At 56.5% G+C, this 27836-nt stretch overlaps 13 protein-coding genes across 13 annotated transcripts; 5 read left to right on the top strand and 8 right to left on the bottom strand.

Moving 5' to 3' along the window:
• Positions 1–446: 446 nt before the first annotated feature.
• Positions 447–2588, top strand: FA10DRAFT_269973 (hypothetical protein). The gene has a single exon (XM_025522948.1). It carries the CDS (start codon positions 580–582, stop codon positions 2425–2427), a length of 1848 nt encoding a protein of 615 aa, XP_025374081.1. The 5' UTR covers positions 447–579; the 3' UTR covers positions 2428–2588.
• A 1114-nt stretch (positions 2589–3702) lies between these two features.
• On the bottom strand, positions 3703–5472 carry FA10DRAFT_246084 (hypothetical protein). Its single transcript, XM_025519392.1, has 3 exons — positions 4630–5472; positions 4442–4552; positions 3703–4375 (listed from the first exon to the last, which is right to left on the bottom strand). Exons 1-3 carry the CDS (start codon positions 5344–5346, stop codon positions 3812–3814), a joined length of 1392 nt encoding a protein of 463 aa, XP_025374080.1. The 5' UTR covers positions 5347–5472; the 3' UTR covers positions 3703–3811.
• A 480-nt stretch (positions 5473–5952) lies between these two features.
• FA10DRAFT_304753 (hypothetical protein) lies at positions 5953–7080 on the bottom strand. The gene is made up of 3 exons (XM_025525390.1): positions 6459–7080; positions 6316–6403; positions 5953–6247 (listed from the first exon to the last, which is right to left on the bottom strand). Exons 1-3 carry the CDS (start codon positions 6876–6878, stop codon positions 6108–6110), a joined length of 648 nt encoding a protein of 215 aa, XP_025374079.1. The 5' UTR covers positions 6879–7080; the 3' UTR covers positions 5953–6107.
• Positions 7081–7131: 51 nt separating this feature from the next.
• FA10DRAFT_304752 (hypothetical protein) lies at positions 7132–9217 on the bottom strand (the record flags this gene model as incomplete). The annotated part of the gene is made up of 6 exons (XM_025525389.1): positions 7132–7450; positions 7514–8011; positions 8076–8194; positions 8249–8300; positions 8362–8963; positions 9021–9217. 6 exons carry the CDS (start codon positions 9215–9217, stop codon positions 7242–7244), a joined length of 1677 nt encoding a protein of 558 aa, XP_025374078.1. The 3' UTR covers positions 7132–7241.
• Positions 9218–9972: 755 nt separating this feature from the next.
• FA10DRAFT_289458 (hypothetical protein) lies at positions 9973–13197 on the bottom strand (the record flags this gene model as incomplete). The annotated part of the gene is made up of 1 exon (XM_025524297.1): positions 9973–13197. One exon carries the CDS (start codon positions 13195–13197, stop codon positions 9973–9975), a length of 3225 nt encoding a protein of 1074 aa, XP_025374077.1.
• Positions 13198–13347: 150 nt separating this feature from the next.
• On the bottom strand, positions 13348–14856 carry FA10DRAFT_201894 (hypothetical protein). Its single transcript, XM_025518453.1, has one exon. It carries the CDS (start codon positions 14697–14699, stop codon positions 13767–13769), a length of 933 nt encoding a protein of 310 aa, XP_025374076.1. The 5' UTR covers positions 14700–14856; the 3' UTR covers positions 13348–13766.
• Positions 14857–15007: 151 nt separating this feature from the next.
• FA10DRAFT_263122 (hypothetical protein) lies at positions 15008–16809 on the bottom strand (the record flags this gene model as incomplete). The annotated part of the gene is made up of 2 exons (XM_025520175.1): positions 15008–16200; positions 16242–16809. The coding sequence occupies 2 exons, from the start codon at positions 16807–16809 to the stop codon at positions 15008–15010; spliced, it is 1761 nt and encodes a 586-aa protein (XP_025374075.1).
• A 177-nt stretch (positions 16810–16986) lies between these two features.
• FA10DRAFT_269964 (hypothetical protein) lies at positions 16987–19622 on the bottom strand. Its single transcript, XM_025522947.1, has 4 exons — positions 18090–19622; positions 17925–18023; positions 17549–17865; positions 16987–17497 (listed from the first exon to the last, which is right to left on the bottom strand). The coding sequence occupies exons 1-4, from the start codon at positions 19576–19578 to the stop codon at positions 17093–17095; spliced, it is 2310 nt and encodes a 769-aa protein (XP_025374074.1). The 5' UTR covers positions 19579–19622; the 3' UTR covers positions 16987–17092.
• A 31-nt stretch (positions 19623–19653) lies between these two features.
• On the bottom strand, positions 19654–20773 carry FA10DRAFT_269961 (hypothetical protein). Its single transcript, XM_025522946.1, has 3 exons — positions 20454–20773; positions 20079–20384; positions 19654–20012 (listed from the first exon to the last, which is right to left on the bottom strand). Exons 1-3 carry the CDS (start codon positions 20708–20710, stop codon positions 19886–19888), a joined length of 690 nt encoding a protein of 229 aa, XP_025374073.1. The 5' UTR covers positions 20711–20773; the 3' UTR covers positions 19654–19885.
• Positions 20774–21787: 1014 nt separating this feature from the next.
• FA10DRAFT_269959 (hypothetical protein) lies at positions 21788–22838 on the top strand. The gene has a single exon (XM_025522945.1). The coding sequence runs from the start codon at positions 21799–21801 to the stop codon at positions 22579–22581; it is 783 nt and encodes a 260-aa protein (XP_025374072.1). The 5' UTR covers positions 21788–21798; the 3' UTR covers positions 22582–22838.
• Positions 22766–23430, top strand: FA10DRAFT_201645 (hypothetical protein). The gene has a single exon (XM_025518451.1). It carries the CDS (start codon positions 22950–22952, stop codon positions 23361–23363), a length of 414 nt encoding a protein of 137 aa, XP_025374071.1. The 5' UTR covers positions 22766–22949; the 3' UTR covers positions 23364–23430.
• Positions 23431–23661: 231 nt separating this feature from the next.
• FA10DRAFT_201650 (hypothetical protein) lies at positions 23662–25824 on the top strand. The gene is made up of 3 exons (XM_025518452.1): positions 23662–25389; positions 25517–25567; positions 25635–25824. The coding sequence occupies exons 1-2, from the start codon at positions 23895–23897 to the stop codon at positions 25558–25560; spliced, it is 1539 nt and encodes a 512-aa protein (XP_025374070.1). The 5' UTR covers positions 23662–23894; the 3' UTR covers positions 25561–25567; positions 25635–25824.
• A 197-nt stretch (positions 25825–26021) lies between these two features.
• FA10DRAFT_289452 (hypothetical protein) lies at positions 26022–26910 on the top strand (the record flags this gene model as incomplete). Its single annotated transcript, XM_025524296.1, has 2 exons — positions 26022–26297; positions 26371–26910. 2 exons carry the CDS (start codon positions 26022–26024, stop codon positions 26908–26910), a joined length of 816 nt encoding a protein of 271 aa, XP_025374069.1.
• Positions 26911–27836: the final 926 nt, after the last annotated feature.

Below are 27836 nucleotides of genomic sequence, written 5' to 3'. Positions count from 1 at the left end.
GCAGGTAGAGACGGCATGCTTGCGGGTGTCGTGGACGGACTCAGAGGCAGGAAGAAGGCGACGGCAGAAGGGGGCCTATATATCGTGCAACTTGGGCCACGGGGCTCAGCCGTCTGGGGTTGCTTTCGGCACGGCCATTCCATGACGGCGCTACTGCAGAACTCTAGAAGCCCGATTCCGACTTGCTTCCGTCTCTTTGGATACAGGCTCAGCAAGTCGCTACTTCTGAGAAATTGATTGGCAATATTCGGACTTGCGTTTCATGCAAGGCGCCGAACCTCCATCTAACAGTTGCAGATAGATCTGCCGATTGGGCTTCCTTCCCTCCCTTTCCCTTCCTGTCGGAATCAAGACAGGAACATGCCGCTAAAACAAGCATGAGCAACACGTGTTGTTCATGCAGTTCCGACCACAAACGTGCTTTTATTTTAGCTCAGGGCAATCTCCAGAAAGTATTAGCCTGGTTACTCAGTCTCAGCAGAAACAGGGCGGTGCTGTCCAAAATCCACCTCTGCGACTCCGAGTGACTTTCGATCTTGGTTGCGCTCCTTCAGTCGGGAATGCAGCACCGCCTCAGCCATGCGCAAGAGAGGCGCGCCACGGACATCCTGTGACCTGTGCCGCAGGCGCAAGATAAGATGTGATCGGCTCGAGGGTGCCATTGGGGAGACGTGCAGCTTCTGCGTACAGCGACGCACCGTCTGTTCCGTGTCCGCGGAGGGCGCCAGGTCGGGTCGCTTGCATGGCCGAGACGTGCGGCACCCCAGTCCTCCAGTAGAGGTGGAGAGCGCAGGCCCGACCGTGGATCTCGACGATCTCTTCCAGGACATCTTCGAGGCGAGGGTGCTGCTGCCATGCGACGACACGCTGCGCTTCACACCCATCAATGAAGCGATAGGTCTCGCTAACCCCCTCGCCATCGCGGCAGCCGCCTCTCCCTCGACGCCGTCCACGGGCATCGACTGGCAACAAGAGGTTCCCTTGGGTTTCAGTGGCCTGACACGAGCACTGCTCGAGCAAAGCGTGATGCACTATCTCGAACACGTCGACCCCACGCTTCCCATCCTGAATACGTCCCTCTTCCAGTCGCAGTACTCGGCCTACCTCGCCGTGCTTTCCCCCAGCAGTGGAGGAGCCAGCGACAGCCCTGCGACGACAGCATTCGAGCTGCTTCTGCTCGCCGTGGCTGCCAAGGGGATGGGCTTTCTCATCACTTGCCCCACCCGGCACGCGGTCCAGCAGCAGATCCTGATGCGCATCGTGGCGCTTATCGAGGCGCACGAGGATCCCCTCGAAGCCTATGGCCTGGCGTTGCTGCAGACAATCGTCATCGTCTCGGACATTGTCATGATCGAGACCAAACAGCAGGCGTGGCTGCAGCAGTACCCAAGCCCGCTCAAGGTCCACCCGCTGAGCCACGAGGCACTCGTCCATCTCGCCTTGCAGCTCCTTCGTCGTCGCACCAAGCACAGCCAGCGACTCGAGACGCTCGAGCTGTCTCGTGACATGCAGCACCTGGCCGATCGCACGGCGCTTCTCAAAGTCGTCTTCATCCTGGATGCGCTGCGCACGCGTGCGGGCCAGGTGCCCATGATCAAGGACGAGCAAGTCGTGTCGTTCCTGGGCCACGAGCGCAGGACCGACGGTGTCGACGACTGGATCGAAGCACTCGTCGTTCTGGCTCGCATCTCTCGCACTTTGCAGTTTCTCTGCTACGCGAGGAGCGCCGCCAGGTCCGGAATCCAGGGTAGAGCGCTTCTGGACATCCTGGATCGCTTGGCACAGTGGCATGCTGTCCTGCCCGTGGCCTTGCAGTGTGGCACCCACGTGCCCATTGCTGCTGCTGCTTCTACTGCTGCTGGTGCTGGGACGCCGTCGATTCAAGCGGCCATCCTTCGCGCGCTGTGGCTCTCCAAGTTTCTGGTCTTGCAGTCCGTCATTGTGACCCACAGCATCCTCGGCGAGCCCTTTATTCAGCACGAGGTACGCCAGACGGTGGCGCTGCGAGCAAACATGGCCTTTATGGAGACAGTCTATCTGGCCTCTGTCTGCACGGAGCTGGGCTTCTTTGATCGCACGTTTGAAATCACGCGAAACTTGGCGGCCGCCTGCACCCGGCGAGCAATCGAGCGACTGCACCGCTGGGAAGAAGAATTAGACGACGAGAGCAGCAGCAGCAGCAGCAGCAGCAGCGCGGCAGTCACGGTCTGGTGCGGCGACGAGGAGGAGCTCATCAGCCACATCGAAGTGCTTCTGGGCGCAGTCGAGAGTGCGAGGAGCTCACTCGACACGGCAGGCATCGTGCTGCAGCTGCAAGAGGCACTCAAGGCGACCAACAGGCCTCCGCTGCATACCGGCCGAACGCATCAGTGTGGCTATTGCACGCCACGCCTCGACGCCACGTCCCAGTATCAACAGACAAGATGACATGTCCTGAAGCTCGCTTATCAACGACGGCCGTCTTGTATACCCCGGTCTTGTGTGTTCATAGGACGTTCACATACTCAACAATGTCCTTGCATTTCACTACATGTACAGATTTCCACTCGCTTCAAGACGAAAGAGCCCGTGTATGCCGGATGTGGTAGATCAGACTGACCAGTGGGAAGCTGGGGCCCATTTGATCATATTCACCTAGGCGAGAAGATGCTCGGCTCTGAGGTAAAGTGAGCAAATTCGGGAAGGTGATGCCGCTGTCGGCAGACGTGCACAGCCGTTGGTCTTCTTCCTCGTCAGAGCACGACAGAGCCGTCCATGCGTCCTTGCAGCACCGCACGAAGCACTCCATGGTCCCGTCTGTTGCTTTGAGAATGGAGTGGTCTGCCCTGTGCCAGAGATGATTAGTGAGCATACATGAAGCTAGCCCAGAGATCTGGGACTCGCCATGGATACCTGCTGGTGTCTTGTCGTGCACGCTTTTTTGACCTCCTTATTGATGGGGTTCGATCGTAGGAGATGGCGCAGAAGCAACCAAATGCTCGTAAGGGTTGAGTCTCGTCTGTCTGCTTCATAGCGATGCCCGCTTTATACGAACACCTGCTTTATTTCACTCTCAGGCGAGCTCATGCGTTGCGTGAGTTTTGACGGCGAGGACGGATGCTGCTTCATCTTGGGCGGAGAATTCTTTTCCGTCTGACCTGTGCAGAGGGGTTAGAAACGCGTACCTCGACGGAATTTGCTGGCTTTCAGGCTAAAAAAGTGTACGGCGATTCTTGTTCATCACTTGGCCTTTCTCCGCCTGCGCGACGGAGAATTCAGCGTGGTGTACGACACCGCCTGCCTAACCATTCTCCGCCAGCAATGACGTGGTCACCTTTTCTTTTATCGAGGGCCTCCGTCGACTCAAGTAGGACCCTGGCGGTGTCCTTCGATTAACCAATGCATCTCCTATCCGAGAAGAACACTTGTCCGAAGACGAGCAGATCGCAGGATTCCTCGGATGAGCAGCAAAGAAAGAAGTCAGGCGTGCTCTTGCAAATACGTGCCTGGCCAAAGTGAGCGTTGCTCACATCCGTCTCTGCGTGCCACACGGCGTCCGCAACGGCTGACTTGGACACACACCGCGCCGTCCACAGTAAGAGAAAAAACCAGCGCTGCTGTGGGACAGTTCCTCTTTTGTTTCGTACGGCCAAGACATTTCCCGCACTTCGCCCGCGCCGTGAGAGGCAAGAAGCGTACTTTGGAAACAGAGTTTTTGTGTCTATTCAACCAACACCCATAAAATCAAAATACTCATACACAGAATCTGTGTCCAGCTAGGAACACGCAGACGGCAACAAATGATCATGCGCTGGAGTGAACCGAGGCTTTGCTACGTCGGAGGCCATTGTGGCTGGCCAAGGTTCAGCCAAACATTGTACTCGATGTCGCCCTGCACGCCGAGATCTTTGAGCGTGACCGTCGCCCGCGCGCCCGCCCCCGGCTTGACACCGCCGCCCTCGATGACCTGGGCGCCCTCTCCGTTGGGCCACGTGGATCGGGCCATGATTGAGCCGTAGGACATCAGCGCTGCGCGGAGGTAGCACGATATGCTGGCCGGGGTCAGATACCGGTTCGTGAGGGTGCGATTGGCAGCCTCGGCGACTCTCTCGCCCTCGTCTGAGGTCCGCAACTGCTCCATGAGCGTCGGAAGACCGTGCCACATCTCGCCTGGGGACTGGATCACGTTGTGGTCTGCGTGTGCAGAGGCAGTGACCAGAGCAGGGTGGAAATGCTGGCTCCACTCGAGCCGGTGGATGATGACGGCGCTGCCGCAGCCCAGAAGAAATTTACTCCGGCCCGAGTAGGCGTTGCCTTCCGTGTGTAGCAGGTACTTGTTCTTGCAAAAGTAGACTGGTGGCTCGATGGGCGCAAACTGCGGCCCCTGGTCCCAGAACTGGAAACCCACGCTGCCATGTCAGCCGAGGGGAAGGCTGAAGCTAGTGAGACTGCGATTACCTACATTTGTCTCTTTCACATCGAACAGGTCCATGAACCCAGGTTGATGCGTTACCTCCCACAGGTTGTCTCTGATTGGGACACCGATATGTTTGAGCATTGCGCCTCGCCAGATCTGTTTGGTGGGCACTGTCCGTCAGCACTCTCTGCCTGTCTGCTGCTTGAGGAATGCCAGGAGGACCACAAACTCACCGCCTTGTCTTCCTTCCTGTCCCAGGGCAGCTGCTTGTTGACCTTTCTCGCATCTCTGCGGAACTCGCGGTACGAAGCGATGCCTGCCTCTGGCCACGCCCCAAAGGAGAAGTCAGGCGCAAGATACTGGCCAGGTGGGGCTTTGACCTTTTTGCAAAGCACCCATGCTGCGCCGTCGCCTCCCTCTCCGCCGTGCTCCGGCTTGTCGGCGCCGTTTAGGACAAAGTCGACGTTGTTCAGCTGTTGCTTTTCCTCCCAGCTTGCACTCTCAATGGCCGTCTGAAGAAGCCCGAGCATGCTGGCGAGCCGCGACTGCCAGTCTTTGGCGTACCCACGAAGAAACACCTGGCCATCCTGGATGATGACGCGGGCGCATCCGTTGGCGCAGCGTTCCCACGCCTCGTCGACGTGGTGCAAGGTGAGCCCTCCCTTTGCCCGCCACGACACCTCGTTCTCCTCCAACTGGGCGTACAAGAGCGGGAACTCTCGCCGACACGTCGACGAATGTAGCGTCACATCGTCCTGCATCGATGGGGGCAGCGGTGGCGTGTAGCCATTGGTCCAGTCCGGCTCCTCTTTCCAAGAAGGGCGAATCGACTCAAGGTCCACGAGGGTGCAGAAGAGCGCGGTAAGTAGAAAGCAGACAAAGGCGGCCTGGAAGCCAAACGATGTCGGCCGCACAAGGTCTGGCGAGTCAAACGCAAAGCGGCGGCTCATCGAGGGATATCTTCACTGGATGGGAAGACGATGGTGTTGCACAGAGAAGACAAAGGCGCCTGGTGCCCCATTGGGCTTCCTTGTCCTGGGGGTTTGACCGCCCCGGGAGGCCTAAGCATCCGGGACATACTGTATGCTTTTATCTCTGACAGGGACACTGCCGCTTACTTCTTATCTTGCCTTTTTTCAAATTAAAACTAGCTCAATCAACCCCGATGACCCTTCAATCAACCTAGTCCCGCGTCGTTGGACATCCGAAGATAAAACTTGTTCTCAACTACACTTCTCTCAGCTATCGAATGAAGGCCAATTTAAAGAGAAAAGAGGTTTGATTTAACATGGTGTCCACTACGCCGGACAAAGGTACGGCGAGGAACCCTAGTCAAGAGTCAACTATCGATCCATAAACATCGGGCGTCCGACGAACGAAATGAAGAAGGAAGGCAATGCGCTCGAGACCAATGGGTGCAGGCACAGCTGCAGGGCGGCTTGTCTGATCCTGCTCCACAGTGATAGTGACAATCAGCGTCCTCTCTTGCTTATCCCTGTTCGTGCAAGAGAGGGTCGAGACTTTGCCCAACACGCGTGCGGGATTCTCAGACAAGACGGGACGAGATGGCCTCGACAATGCTGAGTTGACATGGCTGCCCTTCGATTAGATACAAACACCCACGGCAGTAGCTGTACACATGACTAGAAGAAGAGTCCCTCCGGCTGCTCTGCTCTAGCCACTTAGGGCACAGCAGACCTCGATATGCATTTCAGGCCGCGGCAGCGGTGACGGCCACCGTACTCATGGTGCTCTTGCGGACGAGGCGCTGCATGTGCATGCATACAAATACTAAAACGACGAGTGAGGCATCCACGCCAGGCGAGATCAGCATGCGGTACGACTGAGCGGCTGATGGGCGCCCAAACATTAGCGACGGCAATCTTTCCGAGTGAGACTGAACAGGAGAATGTGCTCACAGCTGAGTCTGATCAAGGCAGATTTGCTTCTTATGATCTGCCCTAAAACGAGGCCGTTGTCTGTTAGGACCTCGATCGTATCATGTGACTGGTATCCTTGAAGTCAGTCACTACACGGAATGGAAATGCTACTTCTGACTCACGGTGCGAATCTTCAGCATCGAAGGACGTGGCTGTCCACCGTTGTCGGAAGAAGATGTGCAGTGGATGGCGAGGTCTGTCCAGTCGCTCAACGCGCGGCGGGCTTGTGCCTGCATGAGCACAGATGCCCCGTCCTTTGGAACTTCACCGTCGGTGACTTTGTACACCTTGCGGCGCGATAGTCTCCTCTGCCGTACGCGGTAGAGAAGCGCGCCGTGCGCTGCTTTTACGTCCACTCCATTGGCAAAGAAGACGTACTTGCCCTTTGCTTGGAATAGGGGGCTGTTTGTCCCGACATCTTTCACAACGATGTCGAGGTTCGCGCACGACATGCCCTTCACCTTTGCTTCCAGTTCCAGCCTGTTGCGATGCTGCGCGTAGGAGGGCTTGATACTGGGAACGTAGGGCAGCGAAGACGGCATGGCGCAAGTGCTTGCTCGTGAGGCTTGTGTCGGGATCGTCCAACCTTATAAGCTGCTTGATGTCTTCCTTAATGCGCAACCCGAGTCACCTTCTCGCAGCGATTGCGTAGCGGGCAGTGCAGAGCGACTCCGCTAGCGCGAAAATCCTCGGAAAATGCCTTTGCTCACGACGGCGGTGGTGTGGCACCGCGCTGAATTCTCCGTGGAGCGGACGGAGAAAGACTAGCGTAAACGGAGCGGAAAAGAGTGTATTGTGGGGAGCGGTGATGCATTAGATTAGAATTTGCCCCTCCGGACAAGCGACCACGAAATAATATGATACAGTAAAGATGTCAAGACAACATGTTCGAAAAAGCCGTGACACTACGGACTGCAGTCCCAGAAGCGCCGCGCGAAGAGCGATAGGGCGACGTGGGAGGGACGCATGAGTTCCAGCGGAGGCAGTGCACCCAACGTGACGCCCACAAACGAGTTTCCCAAGTTGGGATCCTTTGTCTTGATTATGGCATTGAGAAAGCCCTTGGAGAACCATCGCATCAACTGTCCCTTGCTGCTGGGATGGGCTGGGTTGGCTGTGACGGCAATCCGGCGGTCAGTATTCGGTTTCACGCAAGCAAGCACAGGACGCTTCTTACCCTTTTGCACGCTTTCGAAGCCAAAGTCGAAAACCATGTTTGTCTCGAACATAGCCATCGTGCGCGCCTGACGGCGCTTGTCAAAGTCGCACACGGCGTCGGCAATGCGCTCGTGGTCGAGGAGGCTTGTATACAGCGTCGCCACGTCGGCCATTGCCTTGCTGCATCCTTGTCCAAACGTAGGATTGAGCTTGGCAAAGGCGTCGCCTACAATGGCGAGATTGTCGGGCAGACCTCGCTTGCCTCCGTCGCCGCTCGCATCAATCTGGTAGGCGTAGCTCTGCGTCTCGCGCAGCTTGAAGAACGGCGTTGCATGCTCATGCAGACGATCACTCTCCTCGAGCAGATCCATCGTCTCGTCGAACCATGCTTCCTTTTCCTGGCCTGTCTGAGCAAAGTGGCTCGACTTCCACGCCCGCCGATATGCATCGATTGTGGCTGGCACCTCGTCATAGCTCCTACCGCCTTCAGACGTGAACATATTGGTGCCTAGCGTGACTGTGAGGAAGCAAAGAGAGCTGTCAGGACATCGAAGACGGGCAAAAGCACATGAACACCCGACACCTGCGCTTGTTGCCTTCGCCTCGGTACATCATGTGGAAGTCTCCGACTTGCGTGAGATGGGGAAGGACCATCGACACACCGCCCAGATCGCGCCACGAGGTCGTGTGTGTTTTTATTCTGCGACGACGGCAGTCTGTCAGCTTGATAAAGCCGTCATCTGCAGCTACTCACGAGTCCGGCACCGGCATGCGATCCACCAGGCTGGGGTGGATGTCAAAAATAGCTGAAGAGAGCGCCAGGTCAGAGATCTTCTTCGTCAAGAAGGAATTAACGGTTCCTCGCACCAGTGGAATAGGTCATGGGGAGGTTGTACACGGTCAGGACGGGCTCGCTGAATCGCGGATAACCGGCGATGAGTTTGCGAAAGGCCCTTTTGGGACCGGAGCAGTCGAGCACGAGATCGCAGTCCAGGGATTTCTCCACCCCGCTGGCGTCGTCGAACAGCACGCCGCAGACGGACGCCTCTCTGTACTTGAAGCGCGTGACTCTGCCCTTTGCCATCATCACCGACGGCGTGTCCCGCAACAGCTCCCGAACAACCTGCTGGAGCGTCCAGCGCGACATGGGCAGCGAGTCGCTCTTGCCCGCGATGATCGTCGCCAGATTCTCGTCGTACTTTACATAGCCGTGGTTGAACAGATTCTCCATCGGAGACTCGCTCATGCTCAGCAGGCGACCGCCACGGCGCATGACAGCCTTTTCGAACGCGCCGGGAAAGATGAGCTGCAGGCCCTGCACCGAGGTGGGCAAGAAACCATGGACCTGGTTCAATTGGGCGACCTGCGTCCGCCATCTCTTGGGCTCCTCCTCGTCAATGAGCGGGTCGATGAGGACCACTGTGTCAAACATCTTGGACATGGCGCCTGCCGCGATGCACCCCGCCAGGCTGTGAGTGTGAGATGGTGAGTGACGTTGCAGCATAAGCACCCGTGCCTGTCCTCACCTCCCGCCAATCACAACACACGTCCGTCCTCGTGGCGTGGAGGGCGTCTCGGCCAGGCGAGGCAAGTCGCGTACGACGGTGGCCTCCCTGAGGTTGTGCTCATAGAGAACACCCCAGAGATACTTGCAGGAGGCGCGTAGGACCAGGTAGGCGACGCCTACGCCGCATATGGCGGTCGCAGGCAGCGACGAGAGCATGGCGTGCGTGGTTGTGCTCATGCATGAATGAATGGCCCCGCCAATCTGCCTCGACTTATATTTCGCCAGGCGCAGGCTGCAACTTTTTCGTGCTAAGTAACGGGTTGCATCGGGTGGAGGGCCCGCGTCGATTTTATGTGCGAGATCCCTGGGTTAGCCTTGGTTTGTGGCCTTGAAGGGTCTCTCTGCCAAGCACGGGGTCTCGAGCAACGGTTTTGCTTGGGTGGGGGAGCCTCGCGAGATTGTGCACGACCTGCAGACATGCAGGGCCTATGCTTGGGAGGACAGCTGTCAATGTCAACGGCGTCGGCGTGCAGATGCCCAAGCGGACCCGAAAATTGCGGGACACGTTCAATGCCACCTTTGCTGTTGCAGATTAACCACACTTTACCCTGCAAGAGCCGTGCTTCTGAGATCAGTGTAGGCGCTGCTTGGTATGTTGCATGGCGAAACGCCTGCTCCGGGCTTGCCACTTCCAGGTGCTTCCTTCTCTGGACAGGGATAAACCCCCTCGGCACTGCCTTGTCAGCTGTTTTTGCGATGCAACGTTGCGACAGAACACCAATGTTGAAGCCCTAGTCAAATCGCCGGGCTTTGGCAACGCGTTATAGGAGTGTATCGGACCTGCATCTTCATCCTACAGCAGTAAGATCTGTCTTATACACTATGCCCATGCTATTGCTCTGCCGGGGAGCTTCAATAAACGTGTTGCCCAAAGCAAGGAGAATAAAGGTAGAGACGTGTCCTAGTGATTATTACCGTGTGCGGTGCAAGACAAAGGAGGCCCAGTGTCTGGGATGCGAGCGTCCCTCCCTCCGGCGGTGTTGGAGGATGACGCGACGGAGAATCTCGGCGTGGCTTCTCTCGGTGGCGTCTGCAACCGAAAGAAGAGAGGGAAGCAGCTGCTCGGCGATGGCCGTTGCGTCTTCCTCGTGGATCCTTGCCAGCGTTCCAAATACCGAATCAGCTCCCGCCAAGGCGAAAGCGGCAGAAAAACCTAGCATCGCCACGACGTTGGCGGTGCCGTGGAGGCTTGCGCAGCCGGCAAGCACCACGACTTTGGCCGGCGACGGAAGCTCCATGCATTCCCTAGCCGTCAGGCGACCCTCGGCGAGCTTCATGGATACGGAGAGAGGATCTTCAGGTGTGAAAGGCTTGGCAACGTGTGTCTGAAAGTATAGAAGTGAGGCCGACTTTGTTTCCTCTCGCACCTTGTCCGGTGATGCGTTCCTAGACGTCAGGATCCGAGCAGAGCAGCTGTGGGCGAGCTGCTCAAGGCGCTCCCTGTAATTTGACTGCGCCAGGAATCTCTCCCCGTGAGGATACCCAACAAGTAGAGGGCTCGTCGTGGTAGTAGTAGCATTCGAAGGCAAGGGATCAGCTACTTGGAAGTCCCTCGAAAGTCCAAACGTGTAAGAAACGGGATTTCTGGCCAGAAGCGGCTGTGCTTCTTCACCATTCCCAATGATGAATGCGTGCAGCGGAGCGATGGCCATGCCCGGCAAGGGGGCCAGAATGACGAGCTCGTCGGGTCTGCTGATCTCTTCGACTCCTTTTAGCAAAAAAGCAAATCTCGAGAGCGAAGGAGGCTCTTCGATGGAAGACCACCTGTCTTCTTCAAACTCGAGGCTCAACTGTCGCTGCAGGGCGTCGTAGTCGTTGTAAAGGAAGCGGCGGCGTCGGACGACAGGTGCGGCAAGCCGGCCTTGATCCCGTCTCGCATCTTCCTGGTCGGTCTTGCAGATGACAACGTGCAACTGGTTTTGGACCGTGTACCACTCCACCAGTGTCGCACCAGGGGGCATGGAGGACCACAATCGGGTTGCCCAACTCGTAACTGTCTCGTGAAACGGCAAGGGAGAGCCGTCGTCTAAGGGTGTGGTGGCGGAGGAGGAGGCAAAGAGAGGAGCGGAGGTAGACGGAGAAGCAGAAGATAGAAAGTGACGGCTCTTCGACTGCTGAACCCAGTAGAGCAGATGATCGTCCTCACAGTCTTCCTGTTGGCCGCTGCCGACGTGTTTGTGGGCGCTTAGGATCCCAGACTCGTAGAGCCGGCTGGCGAGCGGTGCCAAAGCCAATTTCTTGACCAGCGCTTCGGGAGGTGGTAGCGCGTTGTAGTCTCGCCTCATCAGATCGACCAGCTGTTGCACTTCGAGGAGTAGCGCGCTGGCCGACGTATAGACCCCCTCATCTGCAATTATCTGCGGTCGGGCTAGGGTGATTTGAGACAGTCGCACCCTCGCTTGCCCCTCCCAATTGCCAATCAAGGCGAAATCACGGTAGCTGTCTTCCAAGACGTCCAGCCCCTTCGAGACTTGGCCTTGAAGAGCTAGACAGGACGCCATGCTCAATCTATACACGCAGCTCTCCCGGGCTTTGGCTGGCTTGCCCAGCAGAGACAAGCATCGGAGGTTGCCCAGCATCGCGTCCTCGAATCTCTTCTCTTGCAAGGCTAGAGATGCCTCCATGCCAGCCGCTTCGAGAGCTAGAAGCTGCGGACGACTGTGGGACAGGTCTTTCGTGTACTGTGCGATGCTCCGCATCTGGTCACAGGACCGGTCTTTGGATGCAAAGAGGAAGAGGACATGCAGCAAATCCGCTATCCCGTCGTAGCAGCCAGCCTCGGCTTGGGCAGTGATCTGCTCGTGGAGGATCTCCTCTGCCCTCGCTCTAGTTTCCTCCGCCGCACCATAGACCATTGCGAGATTGCGAGCCGCCTGGCGCCGGGATGAGTGCGTCTCTTCCATTCGTTTTGCAAGGTCGAAGCATTCTTCGGCGATGCGCTTTTGCTCACATCCTGACGTAACCTGCGAGAGTGCGAGGAGGAAGTTGAGCCGGTAATGGGTGAGGCCGTGAACGAATTGCAGGCCTCTGCGAGCCAGGCGTTCGGCAGAAGAGTGGCAGCCGTGCGAGTAGAACCAATCGGCCTTGTTCGACAAGACGGCGAGCATCATGGCAGGCCCACAGCGAGTCTCCGACAGATCCACCGCTCGCTGAACGACAGCTTCCGACGTCTCGAAGTTCTGAAAGGGCGCAAGCGACTTCATCTCGATCAGGTACGTGTCCCAGACATCGAGATAGGAGCCAGCGCGCGCAAAGCGTCGTCTGAGCTCTCGCAGCTCATTCTGGCCCTGTTCCACTTCGCCTCTCGCCTGCGGGCCATTTTGGAAACGGGCTTGGAAAAGTAAAAGGTCGAGCCTGTTCTGATATACATCGCTGGCAACGGAGGAGCTTCGACAAAGTTGCGTGAGCTGTTGCCACCGCTCGGGGTCTTTCTGGTCGTCATCCAGCCTCACGCCGTCCTCGGCATCCTTCTCCAGGGCCATGAGTTCCCATCGTAACGCCATGGTCTGGTCCTGCGCCTCTCTCGCAAGCACTTTGTAGGAACTCGACGAGTGACCGAGACTCCAGCGGATCGCAGTGGCCGTTGCCGCCACGTGTAGCGAGTCAGCATCTCTTTCCAGAAGCGCACGGGACAGCTCTTTGAGGGTGTCCACAGCTTCTCTCTGGCTCAGCACGAGTTCAAACGGCTCCTGCGTGGTGTGGAGAAGCAAAAAGGCAAGACACAGCTGCCGCTTGACTTCCAGCAGCGTGGCGTCGCCAAGAAGCAGAGAGGAGGATGCACCCGTGTTATGCGACTGGCTACTCGCCTCTGCCCACAGGCGATTGACTCTGACGGCGCTGCCGACGAGATCTTGGACCATGCGAATCTCCACGATCGAGGATGCTGTCTGAAGAAGCAAAAGCTCGCTGGAGCTATGGATTGCGGTCTGACTGCAGCGTCGCAGAACCCTTCCCTGTTCGACAAAGTCGCCCGCCAGTCCCTCCACGACGGCCAGGGTGAAGAGCTGCTGGAAAGTAGCCTCGTTTGAGCCATTCTGGCTCCCTGAGCTTAGCGCAAGCGCCCTCGCCGAGTCAAAGAACCCCACCTGGGCCAGGTGGAAAGCCTTGACGTAGCTGTTGTCGCAAAGACTCGCCATTGGTGCCCCGTGACAAGGAGCTGAGATGGCCGATGAGAGCACCGCCCAGGGTGGGTGGTGTGCCTATCATTTGCGCGGGCCTGGCCCGATCTCGCTCCACGCCAGGCCCGTGCGAAGGACTGCGCTTGCTCTCTCTCTCTCTCTCTCTCTGTCGTGGACAGAAATTCTCTAGATTCGTCCCCGACTGTATCTTCGAAAAGCCACAGCACCCTACACTACTACTACTACTACTACTACTACTACTACTACTACTACTACTACTACTACTACTACTACTACTACTACTACTACTACTACTACTACTACTACTAGTACTACTACTACTACTACTACTACTACTACTACTACTACTAGTACTACTACTACTACTACTACTACTACTTCCACTACTACTACTACTACTACTACTACACTATATTTCGAATGAAGAGCCAGATTCAAAGAGGAGCCGGTCGAGAGGGTTAGGGTTAGTCCAGAGCGGCCAGAGCACAGGGGCCGAGCAACGAGCTTGTCGTATCCTTTCTTTGCTCCTCCTCTCCAAAACTCGCTGCCTTGGCAAACTCAGGAGACTACAGCCACAGATGGCGTTCCCTTCTCTCAGAGACACCCTCGCGAGAAAGTCGGCCGTGACCAGCACGGCCATTTCCCCGCTTTACCGTCTGGATGTCGATGACTGGACGGAAGAGGATGTAGACGAGAGCGGTCACCTCGGTGGCGAGACCAACATTGTGAGCACGGTCTCGCATCGGGGAAAGGCCGACATCAGGGCTGCTCTCCAAGCAGAGAGTGACGAGGACGACGGCGAGGGCACACAGGGCTCCATGGGCTTGCCAGGGCTCAGGCTCAAGAACAATCTCATCACGTTCGACTACCAGTTGTTCAACCTGCAGAGCAATCAGCGCGAAAGCGACGTCGTCGTCTCGTTTCGGTGCACCTTCAATCCCTATGACCGGATCTTTGCGCGAGCCAATCTCTGTCTTGCGTTCAAGCTTGATCCCCAAGCTACAGGCACCATGAAGATCCGTCGCTTCACGCTGTGGCACCAAAAGGAAGACACCGCAGACGTTCGTCGCAGCAAGGACAGGGAAAGCGGCGCATCCCTGGGCATCTCTGATCCCCACACCGGGCTCGATGTACGGCACCATTGGAAACGCAGTGTCAGCACTGAGTCCACGTATACCTCGGCCGTCACTGGACAAGCGACGCTGAACGACGAATTTACCGGGATTGACCTCAACATGCGTGAGAACAGGGCCACGGACGTAGGCCTGCTCGGCTCGTGGCAAGTGGCCTTGGTGCTTGATGGGAGCTGCAAAGGCCAAAAGGTGCATGCCGACTTCCGCCTCGAGGCCGTCACCAAGAGCGGAATGGAGTCGGGGTGGACCAAACGAGTGGCTACGGGGCGCAAGAATGGGCCGGGACGTTGCTTCGCCTTCATGTACGCCAACAAGGGGTGGGACGGTCAAAAGGCGGCTTGACTCGACTCCCCTCCCCTCCCTCATTTCCCCTTTTTTCTTGTCGGCTCTCTTCTCCCCTGTCCCTCTTCTCCGAATCGCCGCTCGCGCTTTGTGCTGCTCCGTTTGAGTGATGATCGGCCGCCTCTGTCAAAAAGACAAAAGCAGCTCAATCTCACCAGAAGGTGTGCTCACACGACTGGCCCAGTGCATTGTTTGCTGGCGCCTAAGTCTCGCGTCCTTCGAGTACATGTCCTGGACATTCTAGACAGCCGCTTCAGACGTCGCGTGCTTGAGGCCCATCGCGGAGACAAGCTCTGCACCCTGGCGAGATCGCAATGCGCTTCGTGATAGCTTTAATTCAGACCAGAGACGAGCGAGTGGAGCCTCGGTCTGTGGTGCTCGGAAGCGAGCAGCAGCCGCTGCGACGAGACGCCCAGGTACTGAGCGATGGCCTCCAGGTTTCCCGTCTGCCTGGCCAAACGCCAGTTGGAGTCGTGGAGGTCCGTGGGCAGCTCGATGAAGTCGCGCCAGGAAAAGCCGGGCAGGAGGCGTGCATCGCGGTGCGCGTCGTGTGCAAGCAGCTGCTCGACCAGGTCCGGCCGCGCGGCGACGAGGGCGAAAGCGACGAGGGGCAGCGGCTGCGTGTAGTTTCTGTGCTTGTCGGATCGAAAGGACTCGTCGCCCTCCCTGGCTGCGCGACCCTCGTACAGGGCCGCATGGAACGTAGGCAGTCGTCCAAAGAAGACGGTCTGCTCCCAGCTCGACGGGGGGAAGACGGTGGCGCCCTTAATGCTGGCGCCTGCCGCAACGAGACGATCTTGAAGCTCGCACGCGTCGTCCTGGCCCAGGGAACGCAGGACAAGAAGCACGCCCACGGTCGCACGCGCTCCCTCGAGTGTGCACACCCGATTCACGAGCGCTGCCACGTCGACGTGCTCCTGCGTGCAGTACCGCTGCAGCAGGTGCATGGTGACCGAGGCGGGACTGGCGACGCCAGCGGGTGCGACGACGTCGCCGCTGAGTCGGACGCGCGCGCCCCCCTGCTGCAGCGCATCGACAGTAGCACACCAGCAGTCGAGGCGACGCTGGGCCCAGTCGCGGCTGCTCGTGGCTCCGTCGTTGCGCAGCAGCCGCGTATTGCTATAGTCCCACGCGAGATTTGGCGGCGATGCATGACCTTCATGACTGCCATATCCGTGTGCGTGTTGTGCCGCGCCAAACGGGACGAGAGAGTGCTTCACATAGCACACGAGGCTCCTGCGTCTCTGCGATTGTCCTTGCTGCTGCTGCTGCTGCTGCTGCTGCTGCTGCTGCTGCTGCTGCTGCTGCTGCTGCTGCTGCAGGGCATCGAAGTCGGCGCGACCACGCATGGCCCGCAGAAACGCCCCGTTCCACGCCCTCGCCGCCCAGCCCAGAGCCGTGGTGGCGAACTCGCCGCGGTGATGATCGTCGGCCAGCGGGTCGCTGGCTGTGTTTTGCGCGTCGACGTTAGCGCCACGGGCGAGAAGAACGTCGACGCAGGCGCGGACCTGGGCCTCGCTCGTGGCTCCAACGCGCACAGGCTTCGACGAGGCATGGGCGAGGTACTGTACATGAGCGGCGTCGCGCCAAAGTCGTCGCGCTCGTCGGCGCCAAAGAGGCCCGCATCAAGGAGCAGCGCAACCATGTCGGCACGCGCACAGGCGGCCGCCACGTGGAGCGCGGTCTCGCCCGTCGTGGGGCACGCCAGGTACTCGGTCGGCCCCAGGATGGCGTCCTCGTCGTCGTCGCCGATGACGGCGGCCACGTGGCCCGACTCGATGACCCGCTGGAGCCGGCCAGCGTCGCCGCTGCGCACGGCAGCCGTGAGGGGGATCTCGTGGCCGCGGTTGCGGATCCATGCGCCATCGCGCGTCTCCTTGGCAGCATCGGGCGACGTCCGACTGCGCTGTCGGCGCGTGTAGTGGCTGTAGTGCATCCCATCTGCGGGCACGCCCACCGTCTGCCACGGGCGTGTGAAGCGCGGGTCGTAGTGCGAGCCATCGACGGCGAGCCTCATATCAAAACTGGGACTTCCCACCGGCAGAAACAGCTGCTCCTGCCATATCGGCGGGTCGTCGAGCTCGGCCGCGTCCACCGAGTCACACTCTTGCACCGAGTCAGCCCATTGCGCCATGACTGCGAGAGGCGGAGCAACCCCAACTCGCCCTTTTCTTTACGAAAACAAAAATTCAGCGCGCACACGTGTGATATGCACCCAGCTTGCACCGCCCGCCAAGACTTTATCTGCACGAAGCTGGGTGTACAGATTGTGCCTCTTTTTTGCATCTGCGCTCCAGTTCAAGCCTCTTTGCACAAGCCGAGATGTAATTATCGCACTTTGGATGGACAACTTCATGTTTGGCACCAACCCCCTAAATTGGTTTAAAAAAAGGGAGGGGGATCGTGATGGCCGTTGATTACAGGTCTCTGTCTTCATCGTCCACGTCTTGTCGCACCCCAGGATAGGTAAGAGCTTGGTACAGACTGAGGGAAGCTAGAAGGTATGACCCGACTTGGGTCAAGCTGACGGCGTCACGCCTTGGTTGCCAGCCCCCAATGAACTCGACGTGGTGAACTGACATAGCGAGAACCAAAGACGCTAGGCCGATGACCTCGGTGAGCTTAAAATTGCCGGCAAAGAGGCCGGACCTGTGGTTGTGCCACATTTGCAGAATGTCGCCTGACACGTAGAGGATGAATGAGAGGTGTGACGCAAATACTCGACGATCTTTTTTGACAGTGGGTGAGCAGCCTTGTGCAGATTTGACCGCTAGCGTGTGCGGTTTGACGAGGATCATTGTGCTCGTCAAGAACAAGAGCAGCTGTAGACGGTCAACATGGCGACTTGGGGAGCAGCTTCGTGGCACACTCACAGACACGGGTATGATCCAGCCAAATTGGCCATCGAGTCGATTTGTCGCCCTCTCTCGCGTACCGGCAGGGCGCCTTTGGATTCTCAACAGCTTTCGAGACTTGTCGTACTCTAGTCTGAGAAGGACCCAAAGCTGCAAAGGAAGCCGAATCGAAAAGACCAGAAACAAGAAGGTCGTGACGAGTCCGGCAAGGCTAAGGTCCCAGGGTGTAGGAGCCTGTAGATAGAGCTGCAAGCAGAACGAGCAAAGCAACATCCACTGACCGCGGCTGGATAGGCCACAGGTTGTGGCGCGTGTGTACCAGTAGAAAGATGTTACTGAAGCAAGTCAGTGGAAGCAATGGCCGGGAATGGAAAATTTGGACCACTGTACTCACAAGCTCTTGCAAGGATGGAGACGAGAGTCTCAAGCACAGCACTCAACAAGACGAGCGTCGGCCGGCTGTTCTGATGCTCCCGATCGCCAAACCTGTATGCTTCATAACGTTGAGCGACGTCAGCGCCATTCTGACTCCGGGTCTTTTACCTACGACTTTACCAACCTCGAACCTGCCATTGGATGTCGTCTTCTACACTAGCGTTGACCCTGGGACTCTCGGGCAGGCCTGCCATGGTGACATTTATACCTGGGCTGAGCTGGCGGATCCAATGAATATCGTCTGGCAGAGAGGCGCGCATGTGATTATGAGACGAGAAAGAAACGTGCCAGTCGAAGAGAACGAAATCACCGCTGTCGTCGATTTCGACCAACGGAATGAGACACTCCTTCCTTTCAACCGTCGTGGTGACTTTTGACGCGCTGCCCGGTAATGGTCTGGAGAGGGGCAGCGTCCTGTAGTGGCGCGACGCGAGCGCTCGTTGCTGTTGAATAAGGAAAGGGGCGTAGAACAAATTCAGATGGCCTTCTTCCTCGGTCATAGTGCTGATGAAGTTCTCGAACAGTGAAGAATGATAAGGCCTCGAGCAAAGCCCAGAGTGCTCCGCGACCGTTTCGTGGCTGTCAACTCTGCTCGACGGCTTACACGTAGCGGACAGTTGATCTGCAGCCTCCTTTCGTCTTTTCATGTATTCGGCAGCCTGAAGGCTTCGCTCTTCCTTGACAAGGACAAGTCGGCTACGAGCGAGCAGATGAGGAATCATTAGGCGCTGTTCTTCGTCGACGTAGAGGTGTCGACTGGACCCGTTGACCTTTTTGTTCTCGGTGAAAGCGACGTTGGCCTCCGACTTGTCGAAGTGAGCATCTTTGAGAACTTTGACTCCTGCCTCTCGTTTATTTGGCGTCACATCTTCCAGTCGCCATTTGCTGGGAAGCAGCGTCAGTAGGTTGGCGTTAACAGACGAATGCTCCAAGGCCTCGGAGATCGTGCGCGGCGTCCAGGTGCCATTAATGAGCCTGGTTTCGTGTAGCAGCGGCGACGTTGGCGAACGAGGGCCGATCGGTAAGCCAGGAGGATAAATCACAAGGGAAGAATTCAATCTCCCTAAAGACTCGATACCGTATGGCCGGATTTTAAACGTAGCTCGCAACGTCGACGGTCCTAGGTTCTGCGAGTAAAGAGGCTCGATCGGTATCTTCACTTTTGCGTTGCCGTGGGCGCGCTCAGACATGGTTACGTTTTCGATAATAGGCCCGCTGAACAAGATTGCTTCGGATCGTCGATTCCCGGGAGGAGCTTCGTATGTGACGACGGCCGTCTCCGGGGGCAGAAGCAGGCCAGCCGCAAGATGCTCAGTCACATCGAGCCAAACGGTCGCCAAGACGTCGAATGAAGAAGAGCTGTTGACTAGAGGCTTTACTTTATGGGACTCAGTGCTCTCGGCTGTGATGTCTTGATGGGGCGAAGCCAAGTTGCGAGCGACCTCAACGAACGTCTTTGCTACAAAAGCAAGGCCGTATAGAAATATGACGGTGCACACTAGAATGAAGCTCAAACAGCAGCATCTGGCTGGGGCGATTCTGCTCGAAGAGGACCGTGGACGGGGAACCGATGCCGGATCGAACACTTGTCTCGCTGGACGTCGATGAGACATGGTGCCGCATTTACAATGAAGGTGATCACACGAGCTCAACGATGAGGGACTCGTCATGCGGTCTGCATCGACCGCATGGATTCTGAAATTGTCTCCACGTGTTTTGCTATACTTCGCCGTTTATACCGGTAGGAGTCCTATTTCGCCAAAATCGAGAGCCCTTTGTCAAGCTAGTGGTAGAGTAGTATTTTGCTCGCCCAACCTCTTCTTTTCCAGGAACTCAAACTTGGAAATGTTGTGACATGTTTTGAGGAAACGGAGAGAGAAAGAGAGGTGCATAGAAATGCCATTCTGGACCTCTGCGGGGCTAGACGAGAAGCACTTGGCCTTCGGAGTCGTGCTCCGCGTACCTGGCGAGAAAGACAATGATAGACGCGAAGCGAAAGGAGCCAGACGTAGCTGCAATTGGATCCAGCGTGTCGTTGACAAAGTACCTGTTGCAAAGTGGCTCAGCTCTACGCTCAGCGCTGCATTCGGTCGCTGCCGCCCTCTATACGCACTTGACTGTCCAGTTGATAAGATACAGAAGTTGATGGCCGAGCAACACATAGAGGTACACGAAGATGGAGCGATGCACACGGATGGGCCCTTCCCCATCTCTCCGCAAGAAACGACGGGTCCAGGAGTGTATCAATTGAGGGAGAAGCGCCAAGCCACCCAGGTACTCGGACATGGCCCACGCAAACTCGAACAGCTCGCCGCTGATGGTCGTCGTTTTATAGCGCAACGGTAGAGCGAGAACGGCAGACACGACGATTATCGGAATGAGCAACGTCGGCCATGCGCATCTATGCCCTGCGTGCCATCTGAAGAGGGACAAGAAAATTATCAGGACTGCAGGTCAACGGACTAGGCGCAGATCCGCGTAAACACACTTCGCCGCTGCCAGAGTCACCACAATAATGGTGGCAAGGGAGATGTACGTCGTCTTAAAGGCAACTCTGTAGGTGTCGTGACTTTGCCAGTTCTTGTGTAGATCCATATACCGCAGCATGAAGGTAATCAGGGTCAGAATTTGCGTCTCCAACGAGATGGCAGCTGACCCGGCGTACCGGATGGCGAGCAGGACCACCGGGAAGCTAGCGAGCAGGAGAATATTGGCCGTGTAGAAGGGCAACAGGTGCAGCTCCATCGTCAATGCCGTGCTGGTGGTGGTGGTGGTGGTAACAATGAGAGTGGGGCAGGAATAGCAAGTGCGCGTGTATGCTGGCCGCTAGTCTAGCAGCGTGGACCCCTGTACCTGGTAAACGCGTGCCGCCGTCTTGCGTTCAATCCACGTGGGCGCCTGCGCGTAGAACGATGGTTTATGGGAACGGCCATCACCTAGTCTTCGTCTTTGATATCTTGCGGATAGTGCGCAGAAGCTTCAGTCAGACTCGACCTCTACATCTCATCAAGCATCACAGTGTCGCTGCACTGTGGGTGGCGACGTCCTCTGCACGCGTCCTATTTAGTCCAATCTTCTGTAGGTGGCCTACGCCTCTCAGTAGCGCATCGGCGTCTCGAGTGAAAGTGACGGCAAAGCTGCGAAGGTCTTTCGTGAACAAGTCGTCTGAGATTGTGAGAGATCAATGCGGAACAAACATTGGCCACGACTGCTGACTGTCTGACAAAGGCAGAGAACAACGCGCGTTGCTACTGAGCCAATGCGCGGCGAATCGATGCAGGCACCAAGTCTAAAAGCCGAGTCATTCTACCGGGCATGCATTTTGTCAAGAAGGAAATTCGACCGACTTCGACCTTTACAGCCGACGCTTCTGTTGGTCCGAACGCGCGCGCGCCACGACACCTGCTACTTCTTTTGAAGTCGCTCCTTTTATCCTGTTTACATCATCTTTTGCGCTTTGCTGTTGTCTGAATGACGGGAGCGTCAACGGCTTGGCCGTCGCTGTAGCAGCAGGGTCCGGGCCCGCTTTAGCACCCAAGGGCAAGCTAAAACATCCCATTTCCGTCTGGGGCAGTCAATCGAGATGCAAGCGGATTGAAATTGTCTGGACAGTCCTAATTATTTACCCTTCTTTGCATATCATTCACCACTGTTTTGTGCAGCTTCGCTCTGAGTTTGATGCCCCGATACCCCGGATCGAGTGCCTCCACCTATCAAAGAAAAGTGATGCATGTCGACGGCATGAGTTCAGTAGCGTGCGGAGGATGCCACGCGACGGTAGCAAATCGGCTAATCGAAATTAGACATCTCCGTAAGAGTCGTCTCTCGACACCATGATCCATTTCTACGACATTGACGATGCCGAGGGCAAACCGTGGTCCCCGAACACACAGCGGATCCTCTACGCACTCGTCTACTCGAAGCGGCCGTTCGTCCGGCATGGCGTGCCCATGGTTGACATCGCCAAGGTGCTCGTCCCACTGGGTGCCAAGGCACACGAGGACGAGAACGAGGAGGTGCCCTACACACTCCCGGCCATCACCGACGACGATGCGCCGCAACTCGGCGTCATCATGGGTACCTTTGCCATTGTCGAGCACCTGGGTCTCTGGCCCGGCAGCGACGAGGTACAGGCGCTCACTCGGCGTTATCGATCGGCCGTCTCTGTGATCCGCGAGCGTGAAGCCACCATGTTCATCGTTCCCTACGTGCCGGCCCGACTCGAACCGCGGAGCGCCGAGTACTTTGTCACGTCGCGCAATGCACGTTTTGCGCCCAAGACGCTCGACGACTTCATTGCCGCGCAGGCCGCCCTGGACCACGGCGAGGAGCTTGGGCACAGGCTGTTCACCAGTCTCGCCGACGTCGTGGCTGAATGGAAGCAGGGCCATGCTCCTTCTTCGGCGGAGGAAGCGACGCCCTACTGCCTCGGCAAGGAGCCGTGCTACATTGACTTTTGCATTGCTTCCTTTGTCTTTTGGGTCTCTTCCATTCGCGGGGCCACCATTGCCGAGCGAGCACTGGACGCGTGCGCCAACGGCGCATCACTGCGAGCGCTCTACGGGACGGTGCAAGCGAACTTTGGTCAGGAGCCGTATGGCCGTCCTGCGAAATAAGACTCGGGGCCGCAGCGCGCACAACGCACCGAAGTGCTCATCACTGGGTGGTCTGATCAGGCAGACAAGACGACGACGACGTAGCCAGCATCGTAGCAAGGCGCCTAGATCGACAAGGGACCGGCATGGCTTGCACTGCCTTGGGCTTTGTCTGACTGACTGCCTCTGCTTTATTCCCTAGAAGCCCTGTTATCTCCTCTTTTAATACACTGTTGTGCTCCCTTTCGTCGCCTGGTTGACTGGGGGCACGAATGGCCTCGCCGTCGCCGCAGCTGCGAGGCCAGGAACCACCTTGTGATCCACGGACAGATCGTCCCGGCGTGGAGTGCCACGCGACGGGTAAGTTTTGAGATAAGACTTTCTCCCAAATGTGCACCAGCATCTGTCGACCCCCGCCTCCACAGACACGCACGACGATGGCGCTCCGGCAGATCATCCAGCTCTCTGTGGGCGCCGTCTTCTTTTGCTTTGGTGTCGCACTCACATTCACGCCCGTCTGGCTCTCCCTCCATCTCTTCCACACGCCTCCGCACGAGATCAATCATCTTGCCCTGCGGCTCGGGGGGGTGCGCGATCTCATCCTGGGCGCCTGGTGTCTCGTAACAGACCAGCCGCGCGAACGAAGGCGGCTGCTGGTGGCCTTTTTTTGGTTGAATGTGTTTGATACCTACAGCTACTTTGCCACAGCGTACGAAGGCGTCGTCGACTTTCGATTTGCCAGAGGCTCCTCGATGGCTTCTATGATGATGGGCACTCTGGCGCTGGGCGCATCGGCGCTCTAAGGTCGCTGCAGTCCAAGTGAGTTGGCGTGCAACAGAGCAAGTGCGATGGTATGATTGAGACCATCTAACGGCCAATGCAGCGTATACATGATGGCTTTGCCCTCTCTCTCACCTCATGGAAGGGATCAAGAAGGACACTTGCAACGTGCTTTGACGAATTTGGCCAATGCCCTTTGGTGGCCCGAGCGTTGTTTCTCCGCCTACACGTACGCTCATTTTTAACAAAAGACTAAATAGTCAATCCCCTGCCTTCTTTCGCCGTTTGCTCAATTCAGGCTCCGACGGCTTCGACGTCGCCACAACTGTCGGGCTGGGAATCCCTGCCGATTCCGTAGCAAATTTGGGCAAGCTGGGTTTCCCCGAGTCGAGGCCCCCGAAACTTGCTCATTTCCACACTAGGATCCCACACCGTGTGGTCGAAGAGATGGTGGGAAACCAGGCGCGCATACAGTACCATTTGAAAATTCGACAAAACCGTCCAGTCAATCTGTAGAGCAAATTTAACCTCGATGACTCTTAAGCTTCACCATCATGGGACCCTTGCTCCTGACCATCTTGCTTCTCGCCAATCTTTCACTTCCTCTGCTACTCATCAGTTTCCCTCGCTTGTTGACGAGAGCTGGATTTTGGACTCTGCGCCTACAACTGCTGACTGTCGAGACGTATTATTGGCTCGCTGGGCTGCTCTCCTCGGTCACCCTTTTCTACGGCATCGTTCGCGGGATCGATAAAGAAAATCTCGGGGCAAGCTCACTGCTCGCTGCTAGTCTTTTCGCTCTCTTGGCCCTGGGATTCCGACTGCTGGAGGCAATCCTTTCTCGATCACGCGCCAAAATCTTCTATCTCGCCTGGACCAATGCAAGCCGCAGTGCGGTAGATAAGCAGGTTGCTTTTCACTTGCCACGAGCTTTCCACAGGATCGTTGGAGATCAAAGCACTTATAAAAATCTCACCTTTCGAAGGTGGGAAGACTTTCGCTTTCCCTTTACTAGTTCAGGACAACAGGTCGCCCACGATATCACGGACAGCGTGCATGGTCTCAGGCAACGAAGCATTCCACCAGACCCGTATGACAGGGCAAGAATGGGTAGTCACATGAGGGGAATTCTGATTTCGGAGGGACACGATGAAGCCAGAGTGATCTCCTTGCGCTGGGGCAATCATTGCGGCTATGCTCGCAGAGCCTCCCGAGCAATCACGGCGCAGCGATGGGACGAAGACGCCTTGGGCCGAATGACGAGCATTTTTGGCACGCGCGACGATTTGGCAAGAGGCTTGACACACGGCATTCTTGGCCGTAACAAGGGCGTCCATGTCAACGAATTGCTCTGTGGTCTTCAACAGGAAGGCGGAAAGAAGCTCGAGCATTTATCCAGTCTAGCGCCAAGACCTGCAAAGACACATCAAGGAGCAGTACGAAAAGAGATGAAGGATCGGTATGAGGGTCTCGGTGACGCATTCATCGCAGCTTCAACCGATCTCTGCCTTGCGTTCATCGACTGCAGCTTGTCCTGGATCAAGACTTGGCTTGAGGATGGAATGGATCAACAAGACGCAAGACTAGTCTGGCAAGTCGAGGAGGCCTGCCCTGGCTGCAACGACCTAATTCGAGCGCTGTACGTGACATCGTACGCGGCTATGCTGTCGAGTATACACCTTGGTGTGCAGCACTTCAAACCCAGCTTTCTTTGCGCCATTCTGTATCTACAACGACAAAGGCGATTGCCAGATCTTCACCAAGTGTCACAGCAATATCTTCACCTTGGGTCAAATGCTTGGAACGACTTTAGAGTTCACTTTCCTTCAGAACAAAAGCAACTAGAGGCCCTTGGTATACTAGAGATCCTCGTCTTCGGCGCAAGCACTTCCGAATCTGGTTTGACACTTGACGATTTACGTCTGCACTTTCACGACATGAACGACACCATGAAGAACATACATTTTCCTCCGCAAAACTTGCCCAGGGTGCTTCATCGCGACCAGCTTTCGGCAGTTTCATTACCCATGGTGCGACAGCAACGTGCAGGTAGGTGGAATCTTCTCCCAAATAAAGTCCAAGGCGTAAGATCTATCGAACGCCAGTGACGCGAAGAACAGCGTTTGGATGCGGAGAAACATCGGCTTTTCCAAGCTGACAAGCTGCTCTCTTTCAGCCGGTCCGGTGCAAGGAATTACCCCGACTCATCTCCGCGGATAATGCAATCGTGAGTGTGCTAGATGAGTGAGTGCAATTACTTTCTTCGGTATCATCCTCATCACGAGGCTAGACAGTCTAGTCCGAACGTGGACCTAAAGAATCAGAAATATTTGGAACTGAACAGGAACAGCACCGTACTTCAAGTAAGCTTCGAAGCCGAGCAAGGCTGTCGACAAGTCACGCGAGACGATAGAGTAGTCACCATCCCCTCCGTCCCTCCGACACTGCTCTAGTGATACGTTTCTCACCCCTGCTGTGACATGAAAAGGTTGAAAAGGAAAGTAAGCCACAAGCGAGAATGGGAGATTGCGAGGTCCCGAAACACAAAAAAGTCAAAACGCGTAAAGGTGAGGCGACATGGTCGAGACTTTTTTGAGAGAGCCAACGAGGACGTGCGCGAGGGACAGCCACATCGCTATAAAGAGCTCACAAGCCGTCATGAAGTCAAGCCGTGAAACAAGATGATCTTCCACCACCCTCTTGCTCTTTTGCTCGTCAGTGTTGGCCTGGCTAGGGCCTTCAACGTCGACTTCACCGGCTCAACATGCACACAGCTCAAATATTCACTAAGCATCATCAGCGGAGAGTTCAACTTGGGTGACCGATTCAACGTCTATGACAGCCAGAACCAGCTGGTCACATACATAAACCTAGTGGATCACTTCTCTCTCACTCTCCTGACTGGGTCTTTCGTCGCAAACGTCGACTTCCCCGCGGCGGGCACCTACACCCTCACCGTAAGTGTAGCTCTCTCTATGTTGAGGCCCACCTAAGAACCGAGACTTAGACTCCATAATCTGCTCTCCAAAGGCGGGTATCTACACATACAGTGGGAATCCCATCAACTACAGCTCAGCGAATGATCCCGATGTCGCCCAAGCTTCTCCCTACCTCACGTGCCCTGCGACTGCTACCCCGGTTGTGCCGGGAACCACCGCGCCCAGCACCATAATCACCACAAGCACTCCCGCCACCTCTTCCGTTCGTCCTACTCCCGTCACCTCTTCTTTCCATCCTACTCCCGTTACTACCACAACATCCTCCAGCTCCAGCTCGACTGGGACGACCACTACACCTGCTACTGCTCACAGCCCGACCGCCACCGGAAAACCCGTCTCGGCAGCGGCCATTGGCGGCGGCGTAGGAGGCGGAGTAGTCGTGCTGGCTCTGATCGCCCTCATTGTGGCTTGCTGCCTCAGGCGAAGGAAGCAGCAGCAGGCGAACAACGCGAGCATCGGCCTCGTCCATGACCTCGGCTACGTCAATGAGGCATACCCTGTCGGGATCGACGAGGAGGCTTCCACAACCAAAGGATGGACTCTGAAAGATGAGGAGCCGACCAGGGGTTGACTCTATCTCCCATCGATTCGAGTCTTGACTGTTCTCTCTCCAATCCTCGATCAACACAAGTTTCGCTTTTTCTTTCAACATGTTATTTTTCAAAGGGCAACCCCGGTCATCTTTCATGTTATGCAATGCGGACATATCTTTGTCTAAAAAAAAAAAACCCCGCTCGAGGAGACAAGACAAGGGCTGGTGGTCTTAATTAATCTGATACCATCAATCTGAGAGACTTGCCTTTGGACGAGCCAAGCTCTTGCGGAGAAGACAAGCTTTTTCTCATACATGCCGCTACATCGTCGGCGTCACCGTGAATTCGATCATTGTAGTTAGAGTAACCACGCCTCCGCTATGTCGAGCAATCTTCTGATGATGATTGCCTCTCTCGAAATGCCCCCTGGAACCCCTTTGACACTTACTATCTTGCTGTTTCTGACTCTAACAGGGCGGGCAAGGTATTCAAAGTCAGCGGTGCATATATTCTACAGTAGCGGGTCAATGTGGAACTCAGGCGTCCGCGCGCTGGAGCAAAGTTCATCAATTAATCTCTCGAGTTTTACATACGCATACGCTTGCAAACAATGCTGTATTCGAGTTCTTATTTGGATCTTGACTAAGGTCCTTAGTTACCCCGTCACAACGAACCGGACCGAACTTCCTTAGCAAGACGGACCAAAGTCTCGCGAAAACGCTTGTCACTGCAATCACTCGTGCCTGTTGCTTGCTTTTGCGGCCGTGCGCAGATAAAGAGTTTCGTGCTGGAAATACAAGGGAGATAAGAGCAATATTCATTCGGAGAGATTGCGCAATAAATGGTTCGGCGAGACGTCAAACGGCCAGCTCGTGTTCGGGCAAGCTAGAGACTTTCGAGACTCTCCACCATGGCCGCCCGGGAACGCTAGCGATTTTCAAGCTCCGCGCGCGCTACGCTCGTG

The sequence above is a fragment of the Acaromyces ingoldii genome, assembly GCF_003144295.1.
Source record: "Acaromyces ingoldii strain MCA 4198 unplaced genomic scaffold FA10scaffold_9, whole genome shotgun sequence".
Taxonomy (NCBI): domain Eukaryota; kingdom Fungi; phylum Basidiomycota; class Exobasidiomycetes; order Exobasidiales; family Cryptobasidiaceae; genus Acaromyces; species Acaromyces ingoldii.
This window is presented reverse-complemented; position numbering and strand designations above follow the sequence as displayed.